At 54.2% G+C, this 16,096-nt stretch overlaps 1 protein-coding gene across 4 annotated transcripts in view; it reads right to left on the reverse strand.

Annotated features, from left to right (window-relative positions):
- Window positions 1–4,990: 4,990 nt before the first annotated feature.
- The window catches only part of GNB1 (G protein subunit beta 1), a 98,474-nt gene continuing 87,368 nt past the window's right edge, over window positions 4,991–16,096 (reverse strand). For 3 of the 4 annotated variants that reach the window (XM_021683995.2, XM_021683994.2, XM_044914369.1), the window contains 5 exons: window positions 12,069–12,135; window positions 10,210–10,411; window positions 9,197–9,413; window positions 6,437–6,552; window positions 4,991–6,193 (listed from right to left, as the gene is read on the reverse strand). In XM_021683995.2, coding sequence (XP_021539670.1) covers window positions 6,446–6,552; window positions 9,197–9,413; window positions 10,210–10,411; window positions 12,069–12,135 — 593 coding nt within the window. In that variant the 3' untranslated portion in view covers window positions 4,991–6,193; window positions 6,437–6,445. Of the gene's footprint in view, window positions 6,197–6,436; window positions 6,553–9,196; window positions 9,414–10,209; window positions 10,412–12,068; window positions 12,136–16,096 lie in introns of all 4 variants that reach the window. The other variant, XM_021683996.2, reaches the window with a different exon arrangement.

Below are 16,096 nucleotides of genomic sequence, written 5' to 3' on the forward strand. Positions count from 1 at the left end.
ATGGCCGGCCCCCGCCCCACGGCCGCCGGGACCGCGGCGCCGGCCCGCCGAGCAGCAATGCAGCCAGTGCGCACGCGCGCCCCACCCCGCGCATGCGCCCCGCCCCACGCATGCGCCGCGCCCCGCGCACGTGGGTCGGCCAGCAAGGACCTGGGGTCCCGGCTGGGGGCTGCGACCCAGGGGTCGGTCGGGCTGGGGGCTGGAGCGGGCCGTCGGCTGCCCCGACCCCGACGGCGGCTGCCGCGAAGAAGAACCTTGGTCCCCACTCACCCCGCCGCGTTGCAAGCACGTCGGCTCGCGCCCCTTGCCCCTGCCCCTTGCCGCTCCCGCTCCCGCTCCCCTCCACCGCGGGCCGGGTGGACTGGCTGCGGACCCCCGCGAGTGGTGACAGCACCCGCTTAGGATTCCATAACTGACGGGGTGTGAATCTACTTAGAAGGCACATGTTTTGGGAACCAAAACCGGTTGCCAGCAGCTGCGACAGCCGGACCCCTCCCTGCCGGTACCGCTGGAGGGGGCGGCCGGGGCGGGGCCACGGCGGGCCTCTCCCACCCCAAGCAGCCTGGCGGGGCCCTGCACACCACCTGGACTACATGTAGGGGCTGTAGGCCTGGGATGTCAAAGGGGGCCCCTCCAGGGTGACCTGCTAGCACTGTCGTCCACCACCCCTCTCACCATCACCACCGGAGGACCCAGAGAGGAGAGAGGAAGGGGACCTAGGACACAGTTACCCGCTTGGTAGCTTCTGGTGGAGCTGCAGGCCTTCCCCAGGCCACCCAGGAGTCAAGTGTCCCAACAGTGTGCCAGGCTCCTGGGACTCGTCTGTGAATAAGGGGTCACCGTAGAAGAAGCCGGGGGGAGTGCCCTGTTCGGTTCTTGGTAATCTGCCTGGCTTCCCAAGTGCCCCCCGTTATTCCCTGTGTGCGCACAGGTCTCCCACACCTTGTGTGGAGTGGAGCCCTTTGCAGCAGCGTGGCCACCAGGTTTCCCCTGCCCCCATACCTGGGGTGGTCAGGCTTCTCTGGTGGGGTCTCCCAGCCCTGCGTGCAGAGACTCCAAACTCAGATGCGTACAAAACAGGATATGTCTCACTACCGCCCTGGGACCACTGGGCAGTGGGGTCACCAAGAGTGAGTAGAAAGGGGGGCAAGGATGTCAGGAATTGGGGGGGATTTCTCAAGCTCTGTAACTTCCCCATCTGGTTATTTTGGAAACCCAACCACTTCCCTAAAGTGACAGCCGGCCACACCCACGGGAGAAGCCTTTTGAGCTGTGTATTTTGGATATGATCATTAACAGAATACTAACACTTAATCCAGCACTTATTATGTTCTAGGCACCGGGCTAGGCCTCCTAAGAACCTTCTAGAGCAGGAAGTTTATAGAGAAGGCACCAAGGAAGGAGATCCAGCAGCCTAGTAACTAGCCAAGGTCCCACGGCAGGCCCCTTCCTGTGCCCCTCTCTACAGGGAAGTTGTGCAGGAGCCCTGTAGTGATGGAAAGCTTCTGTCCACCCCAGACCTCAAGACTTCACACAGGAGTGCTTCCCCATTTCAGAGATGAGAACACAGGGGCTGTGGCTTCCTTCCGCTGACCAGATTGTGCAATTGCTCCCAGCAGGCCCTGGTCCCACCCAGCGCCCTCAAGGGCTGACCAGCAATAACGGAAGCCAGTGCTGGAAGGGGTTCCTTAGGGCATCCGGAAGGGTCCTAGAAGTTTTGCTTGGGCTGAGTCCAAAGGTGGAGTAGGAATAAGCCAGACCTGCTGGGGAGAGGGAAGGGCCAGCAGCAGGGACAAAGGCCAGTGTGGGGGTGGGGATGGATGCCAGGCAGGCTAATTTGGGCTCGGCTGAGGTTGGGGGTTCTGCCTCAGAGGCTCTCAGGTAACCTTTCCCAGCACTAGTATTTGTTTCTTTGCATTTTTCTGAAACGTGACTTGTGACTCCAGTTTTACTGAAGCCTCAGACCCCTAAAACCTAGATGCACCCTCTTCTGAGGATTGAATGATGGGGGACAGCAGAGTGGGTAGGGTAGGTGGTGGGAGAAGGAAGCCTGGGCCATGGAAGGTAGAGCCACACAGGCTGCCCACTCAGAGCTGGACTCATTCAGGTAGGGTGGGTGGTCCTGGATTTTGAGTGGTCGGCGGGGTGGGGGGTGGCAGCTCCAGGGTGGAGGGGTTTCTCCTCACAGTCCTGCTCCCAGCTCACAGGGAAGTTCACCTCAACTGTGCCTGGCAGGGGTGAGGCGGGGGAACAGAGGCTGCCTGGTATTCAAAAGGGGAAGTGGCCAGGTGCCTGGGTGACAGGGGTGGCAGGGAGGGACCAAGACTCCCTGTGGAGGAGGGGCGTGTCTTGGGGTATGCAGAGGTCATCTTGTGACCCCCAGCCTCAGGCCTCTAGCCAGCTCGCGTGGGACAAGTCCAGCCCCTCCTGCATGGCCATTCCTCCCCAGAGCCCAGTGTCTGGAATTGCCAATGTGGCGCTGTCCTGTTTGGAGTGGTTTTGGGGGGTGGAGTGGAGCAGCCCCTCTTCCTGCAGGCCTGTGAAGTGCCATGCACACAGTTCAGCAGGGAACAAAACCTTTGAGTGGACTGTAAGCTTCTCAGCAGGGTGGCCAGTGAAGGGGGGCATGCCCCGCTGGCAGCTGGGAGGAGCCCCTGTGGGGCAGAGGCAGTGCCAGCCTGGGGCGGGTGGGGTCTGGCACCTGCATACAGGGGGCTCAAGGAATTCTCAGGAGGCCTCTAGGAAGCAGGTGCTTTTGTTGTCTGCGGTTTTCACTCGGGGAATCCGGGGCACAGACAGGCCAAGTAACCTGCAGCGAGGACACGAGGGGTACAGCCTGGGCTTGGCTCCAGAGAGGGCTTTGACTGGACTCACGGAGCAGGCAGCGGTGGGGGTAGACGGAGTGCCAGTTAGAGGAGAGACCCTGCCTGGACAGCACCCCGCTCTGGGCAGCCCCCAGGGCTGGTGGGGCCAGGTTGAGGGTCAGGGGCTATGGGAGGCAGCAGGAGACCCCAGTATCCACTTGGGGCACAACACTGAGTGGGCATGGTGGGGACAGGGCCCTCAAAGTCAGAGAGAGGCCCCAGTTGGGAGTCCACCCTCCAAGGGCTCTGTGAGCTTGGACAGCACACCTGCAACGGGTGTGCCCCCAAGGGCAGGGCCATGACTAGAACCAGGAGGGGCAGTGGTTGCAGGGGAGACTGGAGGAGTGTAAGGGAGCAGGATGGGCACCCTGGAGGGGACGCATGGCAAAAAGCAAGAGCTCACTTCCCGGGACTGCCCAAGCAGCTCAGGCCAAGTGCTGAAGGGTCCACTCAGTCCGCACAAGATTGTTTTGTGCCTGAAGGTTGAAAACCAGCATTCTGCCCTGGCAGCGCGGGCTCCTTGCTAGATGCCCCGGCTGATGCCTGTTTGCAGGGACTGCTTTGCTGAGAAAGTGGGACAGTAATCTCAGAGCCAGCAAAGGGCCACTCTGTGCCCTGGGGTGAGGGAGCAGGGGGCATGCTGGGTGCCAGGCTGGGGCACTGAAGGAGATAGGGACAAGTAGGCATCGAGGACTACCAGGTCCCATTTTACCCCATGGCCACCTTGTGCCCATCCCAGGGTGTGCCCCCGGGCCGGCTAACCACCTGCTTTCTGATCCCAGAACATCCCTCCCAAGGACTCCGGCTGTCAGCCCCAGGGGCACCTCGGATGCTCTCTGGCATTCTCTTCTAAGACAACGGGCAGTGTCTTTCAGGGAGCCGTGGGGGAGGAGGCTGAAGCCAGGCAAACCCACCATTCAGGCTGCCAGTCTCTGAGGAGACAGCACCCCTGGTCCTTGCAGAAACCCACAGGAGGCCCCCGCTGCTCCATCTTGCTGATAATTGGAGAACAGAGCCTCAGGTGGGAGTACTTCCCGTGGAAAGCAGTCTTCACTTATTTATGAAAAAGTACCAGCATTTAACCCACGAAAACTACCAAGTTACGTCTGACAACCGTGTAGAGTAAAGAAGGAACGGCCCGCCCCGGTGGATGTCCTTCGGGAGTATGCCTGTTCTGACTTCTCACATGTTGGTGGGAGATGCTTATTTTTCTTCCATACTGTTCTTTTTATCCAGACTTGAGATAAAAACCACTCCGTCAGCAGGAGTAACGTCCTCAGACATCTTACAGAGGGAAGAGGAAGCAAGGGGCTCAGGGGAAGACAAGAGACGGGGGGAGGGCCACTGGGGACAGTCCATGCACCCTGGGCAGTGGCCTGAGAGGTGTGTGTGGCGGGGGCAGGCCTGGGTGGTGGCAGAACTGCTGGGACCCGGCAGAGGGACCCGACCCTCCTTTCATGGACTCTTGCTAATGGGGACCAAAGACCTGGCAGAGAAGCGGGCAGCCGCGGCACTGCTCACATGACCACATCAAGCCGACCTCACCGAGTAGGGCGGCCGGGGGACGATGGCTGTCGTCAGGAACCCAAACAGCTGGCAAATAAGCAGCCACACCAAAGTCCCTCATGTCAAACTGCTTTATTACATCTTAAATAACAGTACAGTTTAATATAGTATCTATCTTGCATCCAGCCTCCTTGCAATACACTGACTTTAAAATTAAATACAAACAGTGAGGGGCACAGGGTGCAGAGAGCTCTACAGAGGTGTCGATGGGAAGGAAGGAGGGCTCGTGTTTATTCTCTCTGCCAGATCCAGGCCTACCGCGTGTCACAGCAAAGTTCTGTACAGGCTGCTGCAGAAAACAGGACAGAGAGAAGCCACCACTGCTGCGGGAAGTGGGCTAGGGTGCGGGGAGGCAGCCACGACACCGCCGTCCAGCTGCTGCTGCTGGACGCCGGCCTCCCGCGGGACCCGGGACGTCTGCGTGTTAGACGGCGGTCTGCCTCCACGGCGAGACAGGCCAGGAGGAATCTACAGGGGAAGGCCAGGGTCTCCATTCCCTGCCCCCCACCCCCACCCCCGAATCCAACAGTGATCATTTGGAACAGGACTTTTTTTTTTTGAAAGAAAGAAAGAAAGAGTGACTGATCCCGCTGCCCAAGCGTGAAGCCTGCGGGCTGCCCTGCCCCCGACACTGCAGACGTGAGCGGACAGAGCCGCAGTGGTTACACTGTAAAGAGGTTATTTCTTAAAAGAAAAAGAACATCTAAGGACTGAGTCCTATATGCGCTTTTGAGCATTTCTACAGCATGCGATTCTAAGAGTAAACCCACCCAATATGGCAAACGATCAAATTTTTTAAAATTTAACTTAGAAAGTTTGAGATCATTATTTTCAAAACATTGATTTGTACATGGTTTCATACACAAATAATTGACGGACTATCCAAGCACAGGACGGGCGCCTCTCTGGAAAACAGAGGTTCCTGACGGCTGGGGGTGGGGCGCAGGGTAGTGTTAGGCTATTATTACGAACGTCCCTCCGACTTCACAAGGAAACCCAAGGTGAGATTAAGAACTGAACTGAGAAGGTAGGGAGGACGGGTCGGGGGAGCAGAAGGTGCCTAATCTGAGTTTACTATTCATCACGCATTCAAGACCATCCACAGCATGTGCTTGGTTCCTTTCCTTATTAGCATCTTCCTTTCTATGCCGTGTTTGTGCGTAACAATTATGTGACACGAGACAAAAAATAAAAAACAAGGGACTCAATTTACATCATTAACAATTTCAGAGAGGCTGCACCAGACCCTCTTCCTCTGTGACTACTGAACGTAAAGGAATATATTTTAAAAAGGAAATATGAATGTTTGCAGAATTCTGTTACAAACACAACCTGAAATTTAGAACTGATTACAAGATAAAATCCTCAACTTGTTTTGCATGAACAGCACAAAATAGGGTCACTGACCTAAAATTCAAATGAACTAGTGAAAAGGTGTGTCTGCCTCGCAATTACACTCAAGTTTACCTTCTGGTTAGCACGTTTATTATAGTATTTCCTTTTAAATTCATTCAAGACAAAAAAGAAAACAAAGACAATGGTCCCGGGAGGAATGCACAATTTGTTTGAGTTTACAGCACAGAGATTCTTCTCTTCATGGGAATTGTGCTCTTGGTTTCAGCAATAAGTGAAGGAAAAGGTCTTGCCCTTTTGAAGTTCTGAGGGGGTGCAGGGCGTCCACGTTAGTAGGGGTGGATTGGAAATGCTATCACTGTAACGCTTCAAGGTTGGAATGGTCTTCCAGTCGCCACGACGTCCAGCTGCTGCTTTAAACAGAGTTCAAAGAAATGTAAAAAAGAGAACATCTAAAGTCAGTGCTACTGCTCTTCATCCTGCCCCTCCTGTCTGCCGCCGAGGGTGTGTTACTTCAGGTGGATGCAATGCTCACCTCACCATAATTCCAAATCAGCTCAACATCAAAATTAATCTAGCAACTGTGAACTCCTCTGTGCTGTGAGAAATACACAGAGGTGTGTGCAGGGAGGGCGCCTGGGCTGTTGTGTTACCTGTCGGCGTTAGTTCCAGATCTTGAGGAAGCTATCCCAGGACCCTGTCGCCACGGCCATCCCATCGTCAGTCACCCCCAGGCAGCTAACGCGGTTGTCATGCCCAGCCAAGACACCTGAGAGCAGATAAGAGCCCAGTCACTCCGGGACCCAGAGGTGCCCCACCTAGCAGTGATGTGCTGATGCTCTGCAGGGCTGGGTGCAGGACCACGCGCGGAGGAAGGCCCCAAACGCTGAGGCCCAGCCCCATCAACGCCTCCCTGGCAGGAAAGGACGCCAGGACGAAGAGAAGCCACGCTCCACCAAGGCGAGTAAAGCTCAATACACTCCTCTCTTTTTTTTTTTTTTTAAAGATTTTATTTATTTATTTTTTAGAGAGCGAGCGAGAGAGAAACAGCATGAGAGGGGAGAGGGTCAGAGGGAGAAGCAGGCTCCCCGCTGAGCCAGGAGCCCGATGTGGGACTCGATCCCAGGACCCTGGGATCATGACCTGAGCCGAAGGCAGACGCTTAACCATCTGAGCCACCCAGGCGCCCCAATACACTCCTCTCTTAAAAACAATGTGAAGGCACCTACAGCGGGGGAAGTATTCAAACAAAATAAAGATATACTGGAGCGCCTGGTAACAGATACTAAGACAGCATGATGACTAGGAACAGACATGATAAAAAGGCACAAAACACACAGTGAATAACTCAGGGTCTCTTGCACCAACTCTTGAGTATACTCATGATGGTAAGAAGCTTCAATAAGCGGTGCCTGGGGCACCCGACTCTTTTTTTCCACTCAGGTCATCATCGCAGGGTCATGAGATCAAACCCTGTGTCGGGCTCCCCGCTCAGTGTGGAGTCTGCTTAAGACTCTTTCTCCCTCTCCCTCTAGTGTACTCTCTCTCTAAAATAAATAAATCTTGGGGCGCCTGGGTGGCTCAGTCGTTAAGCGTCTGCCTTCGGCTCAGGTCATGGTCCCAGGGTCCTGGGATCGAGCCCCGCATCGGGCTCCCTGCTCGGCGGGAAGCCTGCTTCTCCCTCTCCCACTCCCCCTGCTTGTGTTCCCTCTCTCGCTGTATCTCTCTCTGTCAAATAAATAAAATCTTTAAAAAAATAAAATAAATAAATAAATAAATCTTAAAAAAAAAAAATTCCAACCATCCCAATCTCAGGGCAATTACAACCTAAGAGTATAAGGCTGTGGGCTGTTCTTCATTTGTTTATAATCCCTAAAGCCTAGCACAGGGCACAAAACACAGAGGGCTGGTGACAGATGCAAGAGGGGGAGGGCCAATGGGATGTCACACGGTAACCCCACGCTGAACCCACAGTGAGACAAAAGCCCCCTGCTGACACCCAGCGTCTGTGCTTGGATAATTATCAGGAAGAGTCTGATGGCTAATTTCAGAGAACTCCTGTCCTTTCCTATACTCCTTAGTGTCACAGCTGAGTAAAGAGAGAGTCTCAGCTGGACAGAACAGTGTTCTCTGCTGTGGCACTGTGACTGGGGAACTGTCGGGGCAGAGGCAATGGGGGCAGGGGGTCTGCGAGAGGGAGCAGGGGGAGCAGGAGGGGAGCTCAGCCCAGGGCAGGAAAAGATCCATCGGAAAGTGGGAGGTCAAGGAAAGAACCCCAGGAGACCCCCAGTCATGCTCTGTTCTTCCCCCTGCCAAGGTAGAGTTAAAAGATTCTGAAAATGTCAATTCAATTCAGTTGCCTGTCTGTGTTTAATACAGGAAGTTTCTCATCTTTTGTACAAGTTGTGTTTTATTATTATTTTTTAAGATTTTATTTTTGGGGTGCCTGGGTGGCTCAGGCAGTTAAGCATCTGACTCGGTTTTGGCTCAGGTCACGATCTCAGGGTGGTGAAACTGAGCCCCATGTCTGCCTCCGCACTTTGTGGGTAAGTCCGCTTCTCTCTCTCTCCCCCTGTCCCCTCCCCCTGCTCGTGCTCTAAAATAAATAAATCTTAAAAATATAATATATATATATATATATATTTTATTTTTAAGCAATGTCTACACCCAATGTGGGGCTCGAACTAACAACCCCAAGAGCAAGAGTCACACACTTCACCCAGTGAGCCAGCCAGATGCCCCTGTACAGCTGTGTTTTTTTTTAATTTCATTTTATTTTTTATTTATTTGAGGGAGAGCATGAGAGGGAGGAGGGTCAGAGGGAGAAGCAGACTCCCCGCTGAGCAGGGAGCCTGATGCGGGACTCGATCCCGGGACTCCAGGATCACGACCTGAGCCGAAGGCAGTCGCTTAACCAGCTGAGCCACCCAGGCGCCCCCAAGCTGTGTTTTAATGCACTTGACAACCACACCCTTGCCTTCAATGTGTGAACTTCAGACTTTATACTTCACTAGGCACACGTGCCCAAGCCTGTGCTCCACACTTAGATGACACACTTCCACCACGTACAGCCAGAGGGGAGAGAAAGCAAGGCGAGGGCCTTGAAGACCCAGCTGTTCGCCCTGTCCTGCCCACTGCAGCTGTCCGTGTGCACCTCACGCGGTGCGTGCAAGGAGAGCTTCTGGTGCTAAGGAAGCCCGTGTGCCCTGAGCCCGAGTACGGACGCCCTGGCCTGTCCCCCATCCCTCCGCCGGGCCATGCCGCGGGGCAGGCAGGTGTACTCAGGCACGGCACATGTTTCTTAGCGGCACGACGGGCACAAACCTAAACATTTCAGCCTCGGTGCATCGTGTCCATCCTCAAAAGTGCTACCTGAACACCAGGAGGCCCAGGAAGGCCCAGCAAACACCTACCTGCCCTGTCGGCCTTGAGTGCATCCCACACGTTGCAGTTGAAGTCATCGTACCCTGCGAGGAGGAGGCGCCCACTCTTGGAGAAAGACACCGAGGTGATCCCGCAGATGATGTTGTCATGGGAGTAAGTCATGAGCTCCTGGTCCGCACGAAGGTCAAACAGCCTGCAGGTGGCATCATCCGAGCCAGTGGCAAATGCGTTGCCATTTGGAAAGAACTAGAAAGCAAATGAAGAGAATACACAAATGCACAGAGAAGTACTGGAAACGGGACTGCCCGACAGCAGGGCTGCCGCTGCCACAGGAGGGAAAGGTCAGCAGGGGCTGGGCTCGGGCAGCCACCTGGGCACCCTGACCTGAGGGCATCGGTACCTGGGCAGCCACAGCCGCTGTCGTCCCCAGAGGAGACTTCATTTCATGACTGTTTTCCAGGGGATCAGGAAGAGTATGGTCACCCCTGAGGGCCGCCAGCAGCCAGACAAGCCTCGTGAAGAAGGGACCCCCAGCCCCAACCAACCAGATACCACCCTTCACATCTTCTCGCAAGAGCCCCTCATGTCAGGGTGACGAGGCAAAGGGAAGGCTCCTTTCGTTGGCTGGCTGTGCCCCAGCCACAGGGAGGGGCTCACAGCTCAGCCTCGGCCTCCTGCTCCGAAGGGGCCGTGCTGACTGGCTTAGCTGCTGCCTCGCTGCCCCCCAGCTGGAGGGAAGCCGGTCCCAATCCCTGGCTTGCCCCGGGGCTGGGAGCAGGTGCCTGCACACAACAGGCCCATCCCCGATGTCTGTGAGGTGAACGGTTAGCACAGAATTAGCTGGTGTCACGAGGACAGACTGCATCACAGCTAAGTTTTCGACAGGAGTTTTTGTGAAATAGGTTACAGTTGAGTACGAAAGACAGAACATCCAACCCCGAACACATTTTAAAACTTGATGTGCTCTGCAGCATACAAGAAGTAATCTAACTTGCTGATGGCTGGCAAAGGCCCCCGACCCACATCTTCACCCCCTACTCACGCAGATGGCATTGATGTCAGACTCGTGGCCGGTGAAAGTTTGCCGGCACATCCCTTCTCGCACATCCCAGAGTTTGGCTGAAGCATCACAAGCACCAGAAACAAACAGTCTGGTGTCGGGAGCGAGAGAAAGGCTCATAACATCCCCAGTGTGTCCAGTGAATGTGGTCGTCTGCTGGCCGGTCTCGATGTCCCACAGAGCACTGCAGCAGGAACACACGACAAGCAGTCACCTCACTTTGTCAGGCAACCAGTCAGGTGACTGTCCTTCAAACCATCTAGGACCATAGCAAACCTCTGCGCTTTTTGGCCTGACAATTCTAAATTTTGTAATGTGACTGTGTTTGGAAGGGAAACAAAGCAAACAAACAAAACACAGATGAGAATGTGCCACGGGCTTCGGAGTAACCGTTTTCTCTGCGCCAACTCAGACACCAACAAAGATGGAGCCAGTGACCTGCACTCTGTGGGTTCACAAGGAGCTGCAGGGAGCTCCTGGAGGTGTCCCAGATGAGGCAGGGAATGTGAGTCTACTGCTGCCGGCTCCGTGGCCTCGGGCATGACAAGGCCAGAGGCTAGGACACCGAGACAACACCAGGTAAACAAATGGCTCAAAGCAAGGCTGGGGCCCCACGGCCCTCCCCTGGAGCCACTCGTGGGAGAGTGAGTGGCGAGTGCGCCGAAGGGCAGCCCTGAGTTTGGTGCCCCGCGGTGTCAGCGTGAGCGGCTACTGATGGGTGTCAAGTAAGATGCGGACAGAGCTATGAGTGGGGCACATGCTGTTTCTGTGCTTCAGACTCTAGGAGGCGTCAACACTGGAAACTGCTCAGTTCATCCCAGCCCCCCAGGAAATCTGGCTCAGGCGCAAATCCAGTCACACCATTTACACCTACACTGGGCAGGGCTTCCTTGCTTGGGGCCTGGGGGCCTACAGGGAGGAAATAAGGTGTGCCCAGGACTCCGAAAAACACTTATTCATAAATGAAAAAGCTTTAAAAAAAATCTTCTAATAAAGAAATTCTTCCCAAAATTGACAATCTAGAATATACGTCTTTTGTGAACTTACACAGTTTATACAAAAAGGACGCCTTGTAGACCAGGACAAGCTGGATATGGGAGTCAGGCCCCGGCACAGGGCATTCCACCACATCATGCCTCGAAGACCAGAAAAGCCCCCAGGACAGTTTAAGTCTAAAATGACTCATAAAATACCTATCTGAACCAAACAAAACAATATAGAAAACCTTAAGTCAAACCTCTAGCCTCAGCAGATGGCTTACTCTTTTAAGCACGGAACTATTAACAATGTGTTCTGCATCCAAAACCAACCAACCAACCAACCAACCCACCTATCTGGTCATTTAAACTGTACGCCCTGGTGCCACAAATGAAAACGTTCTAGAGACTGTGTAAGTGGGCTTCTAACTCTAAGTAAGAGAACAGCTCAAACTCAGGAGAAGTGTGACACAATCCACTTGCAATCGTGACCCCTGCTCCTTCTGAGCCCTGCTGGGTCCACATGGCACGGCGCTCCACTGAGGGGAACGCAAGCACACCCGCTCCCCCAGGGGGCTGCTGAGTGTCACCCAGCCAGGGGGTGTGTGCAGGGAAAGAAAAGCAGGCATTTCTCGTGCAGCTGCAGCTTCAACGTCTATGAGTCAGTTCTTCCTTGTTCAAAATTAAACTTTGAGCTTTAAAATCTGTAGAGTAAAATGAACTCACTCATCCCTCACGCACTTGTGTTTGATGCCTCACGGCCACTTCAAACTGATAAAAGATGGCCTAATTAGTGTCAAAAATCTTATTTCCTACACTTCTAAGGCGAGCAGTGTATGAAAGGCACGGCGCTCAGATGCTCACCAGGTGGTGTCCCCAGAGCTGGTGACGATCTGATTGTCATCCAGGAAGCGGCAGCAGGACAGGTAACCTGGAAAACAGACACAGATGATGACCCCGATATGCAAGCCCCACCCCACCCCATCCCACCCCGATTCTAAGGTCCTGTAAATAGAAAAACACACTGGCGGAATGACTACACCTCGAAGTCCCACATGTAGGTGAAGACCACTGCCTTATCAGCAACCCTGGCCCCGGCCTCACACGCAGTGATGAATAAAGGAAGCAGCGCAGCCCACAGGCCAGGAGGCGTGCACCCCAGGACAAACGGGAGGCGGCGAGCAACCCGTCCTGCACACTGGCAAACACTGCGCAGGTGGAAGGAACACACTCCATCTCTGCTCGTCTTATCCACATGTGGGGACAGAGGTTCCCTTCCCGTTCACACACCCACTCATCCCACAACAACGTACCCCAGCGCGAGGAACATATCCGTGATCAGAAGAGCGCTTCATTCCCTCCTGGAGCTCACACTCCAGCGGGGAGAGATAGTGTGCACGCGTGAGGGAGGAAGGGGAGAGGGTGGTCTGCAGAGGCCTCCCGAGCCCTCCAGGAAGGCACGGTCAGGGCTGGGATTGGGGTACCAAGCGGAGCAGTGGATTTGTTTTCTATAAGACGCTACAGTAGTCCAGGTGGCATGGAAACAGTCGTGTGCTGCCTGAGCACCCACCCTGCTGAGCGTGTGGAGCCAAGGCTGGGCTGCTGAGGGTGGGACATACTGAGATCCCTAACCTTGATCAACTTCTGGTATGAGAAAAGGTAAAACAAAAAACCGATTTTGCAGTACCTATACATTACAATTTCTACTTAATTAGCTCTGTTTATCACGGTTTGTAATTTTGCTCCACTGTAAGTGACCCTAAGAACTGGAAATGCAGGGTAAACCAATTTATCCCCGGAAGGAGTGTGCCCAGTGGGTGGGCTGGCCAGGCGTCCGACCGAAGGGGCAGCAACACTGCCTCTCTTGCGAGGGTGGGATGCCCCTGCCAGATCGGCCCCGACACCTTTCTTCCTGGTCCACACCAGAGCTACATACAACTGTGCAAAACAGGGTAATAAAAAACAAAATACACACAAGGAAGAAAACCACAGAAGGGTTTTGGTATGGAAAGTATAAGAATACAGGGCATGGGCGCCTGGGTGGCTCAGATGGTTAAGCGTCTGCCTTCGGCTCAGGTCGTGATCCCGGGGTCCTGGGATCGAGTCCCGCATTGGGCTCCCTGCTAGGTGGGGAGCCTGCTTCTCTCTCTGCCTCTCTCTCTCCCTCTGACTCTCATGAATAAATAAAACATTAAAAAAAAAAAAAGAATACAGGAAAAACAAAGCATTTATCTAAAAAATATTACCAAAATATTTAGAGATGACGATTTTTAAACATTATCTATGTGCCTAGAAAAGGATGTATGGTCAAGCACTTCCCAGAGCCCAGGTCACGTCCATCCACAGGGACACTAGGGAGCCCAGGGGTGAATCAATGCCCAGCTAGGTGAGGAGTGGCCTGTGCTCAGAGATCACCTGATACCAAATCCACACTATGCACCTAACCCGTGGCCCCCACCCGCTCTGTGGACCCCCAGGTCCTGGTCTTCTCTCTTACTGCTCAAGCTCCGGCCCACGTTCCTCTCCAAGAACAGCATTTGCTTCCTGGTGCATCTGACATTACTCCAGTTAGCTCCCACCTCCCTCCTTCCCACAGAAACCAGTGCTGGGTGTCCAACCCCATCCCGCGAGGTACCCAGCGGGCCCTCCACTGACCCTCACACTGCACCATCATAGCCTCAGCCTGTCTGACTCAGGAGTGCAGGGAAGGCAGGAGAGGAGAGTCGTGGAGACTCCAGCTGGTGCTGGAGGGCCGGGCAGGACACACCTAGGTCAATGGCCCAAAGAAACATGACCTCCAAGATGGCCTCTGTCCACCTCGTGCACCACGCAGGTTGTGGACACTAAGACCCATCAGGCGAAGAGGGGGGCAGGGCAGTCTCCCCTCTCTAGGTCCTAAAGGCCTGCTGGGCAGTGTTCATGTGGAGGGAGGCGGGAGGCACTGTTAGGGAGGGCGGCCTTCCACATTCATTCCCTAACTTTCCATAGTTGGAGCTTCCAAAATACATACACAAATATTACTTTTAATGAAAGGGCTGCCTGCTCACAATCTTGTAACTCATTTCTTGGTCCTCTTCATATTTTGTACATTGAGAGACAAAAAACAGTAACCAGAGCGCACCTGGGTGGCTCAGTCAGCTAAGTATCTGCCTTCAGCTCAGGTCATGAACCCGGAGTCCTGGGATCCGGGCTCCCTGCTCAGCGGGGAGCCTGCTTCTCCCTCTCCCTCTGCCCCTCTCCCCACTCACTCTCTCAGTAAATTAAATCTTATAAATAAAAATAAAGGGATATCCTTAAAAAAATAGAACAAAACAAAACAATAACTAGGTAGATATTTTATATGTATCTCTATCTTTTTAGATACTATATATATATATATATATATTTTAAAGACTATTTATTTGAGACGGAGTGAAAGCAAGAGAGATCACAGAGGGAGAGGGAGAAGCAGACTCACCACAGAGCGGAGAGCCCGATGTGGGGCTCGAACCAGGACCCTGAGATCATGACCTGAGCCGAGGGCAGAAGCTTCACCGACTGAGCCACCCAGGTGCCCCTAGATACTATATTTTTATAAGTTTTTTCCCTCCAGACAGAAAGCGTAGAAACCACCTTGTAAATGGCGCTAACAGACAAGTGCTGCGCATCAGTGTTCGAGGGCACTGGGCTGGGGCCCGCCAGCACTAACATGGGGTCACGTGGCCTGTGAGAATGGCTGACGGCACCGGGCCAGCCTCCAGAAGGGCCCAACCGCGCTCCATGTGCTCCGAGACCAGCACAGCCTCACAGGAGCCACTGGGCTGGACGCGGTCAGTGGCTCCAGAATGTGGGCTTTGAAGGGCGCCTGGGTGGCTCAGTAGGTTAAAGCAGCGCACTCCTGATTTTGGCTCAGGTCATGATCTCAGGATAGAGGGCTCTGTGCTGGGTGGCGAGTCAGCCTGAGATTCTCCAGCTGCCCCTCCCCCCATTCTCGCTTTCATGCACTCTTTCAAAAAAAAAAAAGAAAGAAAGAAAGAAAAAAGAATGTGGGCTCTGAAATCAGAAATACATGGCTCAATTCTCGCAGTGGCTTAATCAGCACTGGGTTCTCTGATGAGCTGCAGTCGTCCCAGCAACTGGGGATGTGCACTCAAGAAGTCTGGAAGAATCGGTGGCAGTTACCATCTTTGTTACTGAAGAATGAATAAACTACCTGGGAGGGCTGTGTCTGTGCAGACACGTGTACGTGTGTGTGTTCGTGGGGCTACCTCAGGTGAAGACGGCCCCCGCCCGGTGTGTGTGTGTGTGTGTGTTCGTGGGGCTACCTCAGGTGAAGACGGCCCCCGCCCGGTGTGTGTGTGTGTGTTCGTGAGGTCTGCCCCAGGGTCGGGGTCGTGCTACACAGGGGCCAGCCAGCGGTGCTGCTGTCCTTTGGGAGCCTACAGAGGGGCTGGGAAAACAGACCCCAACAAGCATGAGTGCCGAGTCTGGAGGTGCCCTGGCATGAGGGCGTCCCTGTGCACCTCACCGAGGCCATGGATGGCAGTGTCAGGACATGCTGGGGATAGCCTGGTGCAGGGACAAGGCTACCACAGTCCAGAGACAGGAGGCTTGAAATAGGCAGTGCAGAGAGCAGGTGCTTGGGTCAAGGACCAGGGGGGAGATCAGGGAGTGCTATCAGCTGAGGCCTGGAGGACAGAGGCAGGACATCCTGACAGAGCATGTTGCTTGGTTGGGAATTTGTTGCTAGAGAAACAAATATATTTACTTCTGAGTTTGGAGAAGCTACTAATCCAGACAGAGCAAAGCCAGGAGTACCAATGTGGGTAGAAGAGTGACTCGTGTGGCACCCCTGCCCCAAGACCAGAAGGCCCAGCTAAGGTGATTTATCCCAAGAAAATGGCTGTGAGCTT

The sequence above is a fragment of the Neomonachus schauinslandi genome, chromosome 4 (genome assembly GCF_002201575.2).
Source record: "Neomonachus schauinslandi chromosome 4, ASM220157v2, whole genome shotgun sequence".
NCBI lineage: Eukaryota > Metazoa > Chordata > Mammalia > Carnivora > Phocidae > Neomonachus > Neomonachus schauinslandi.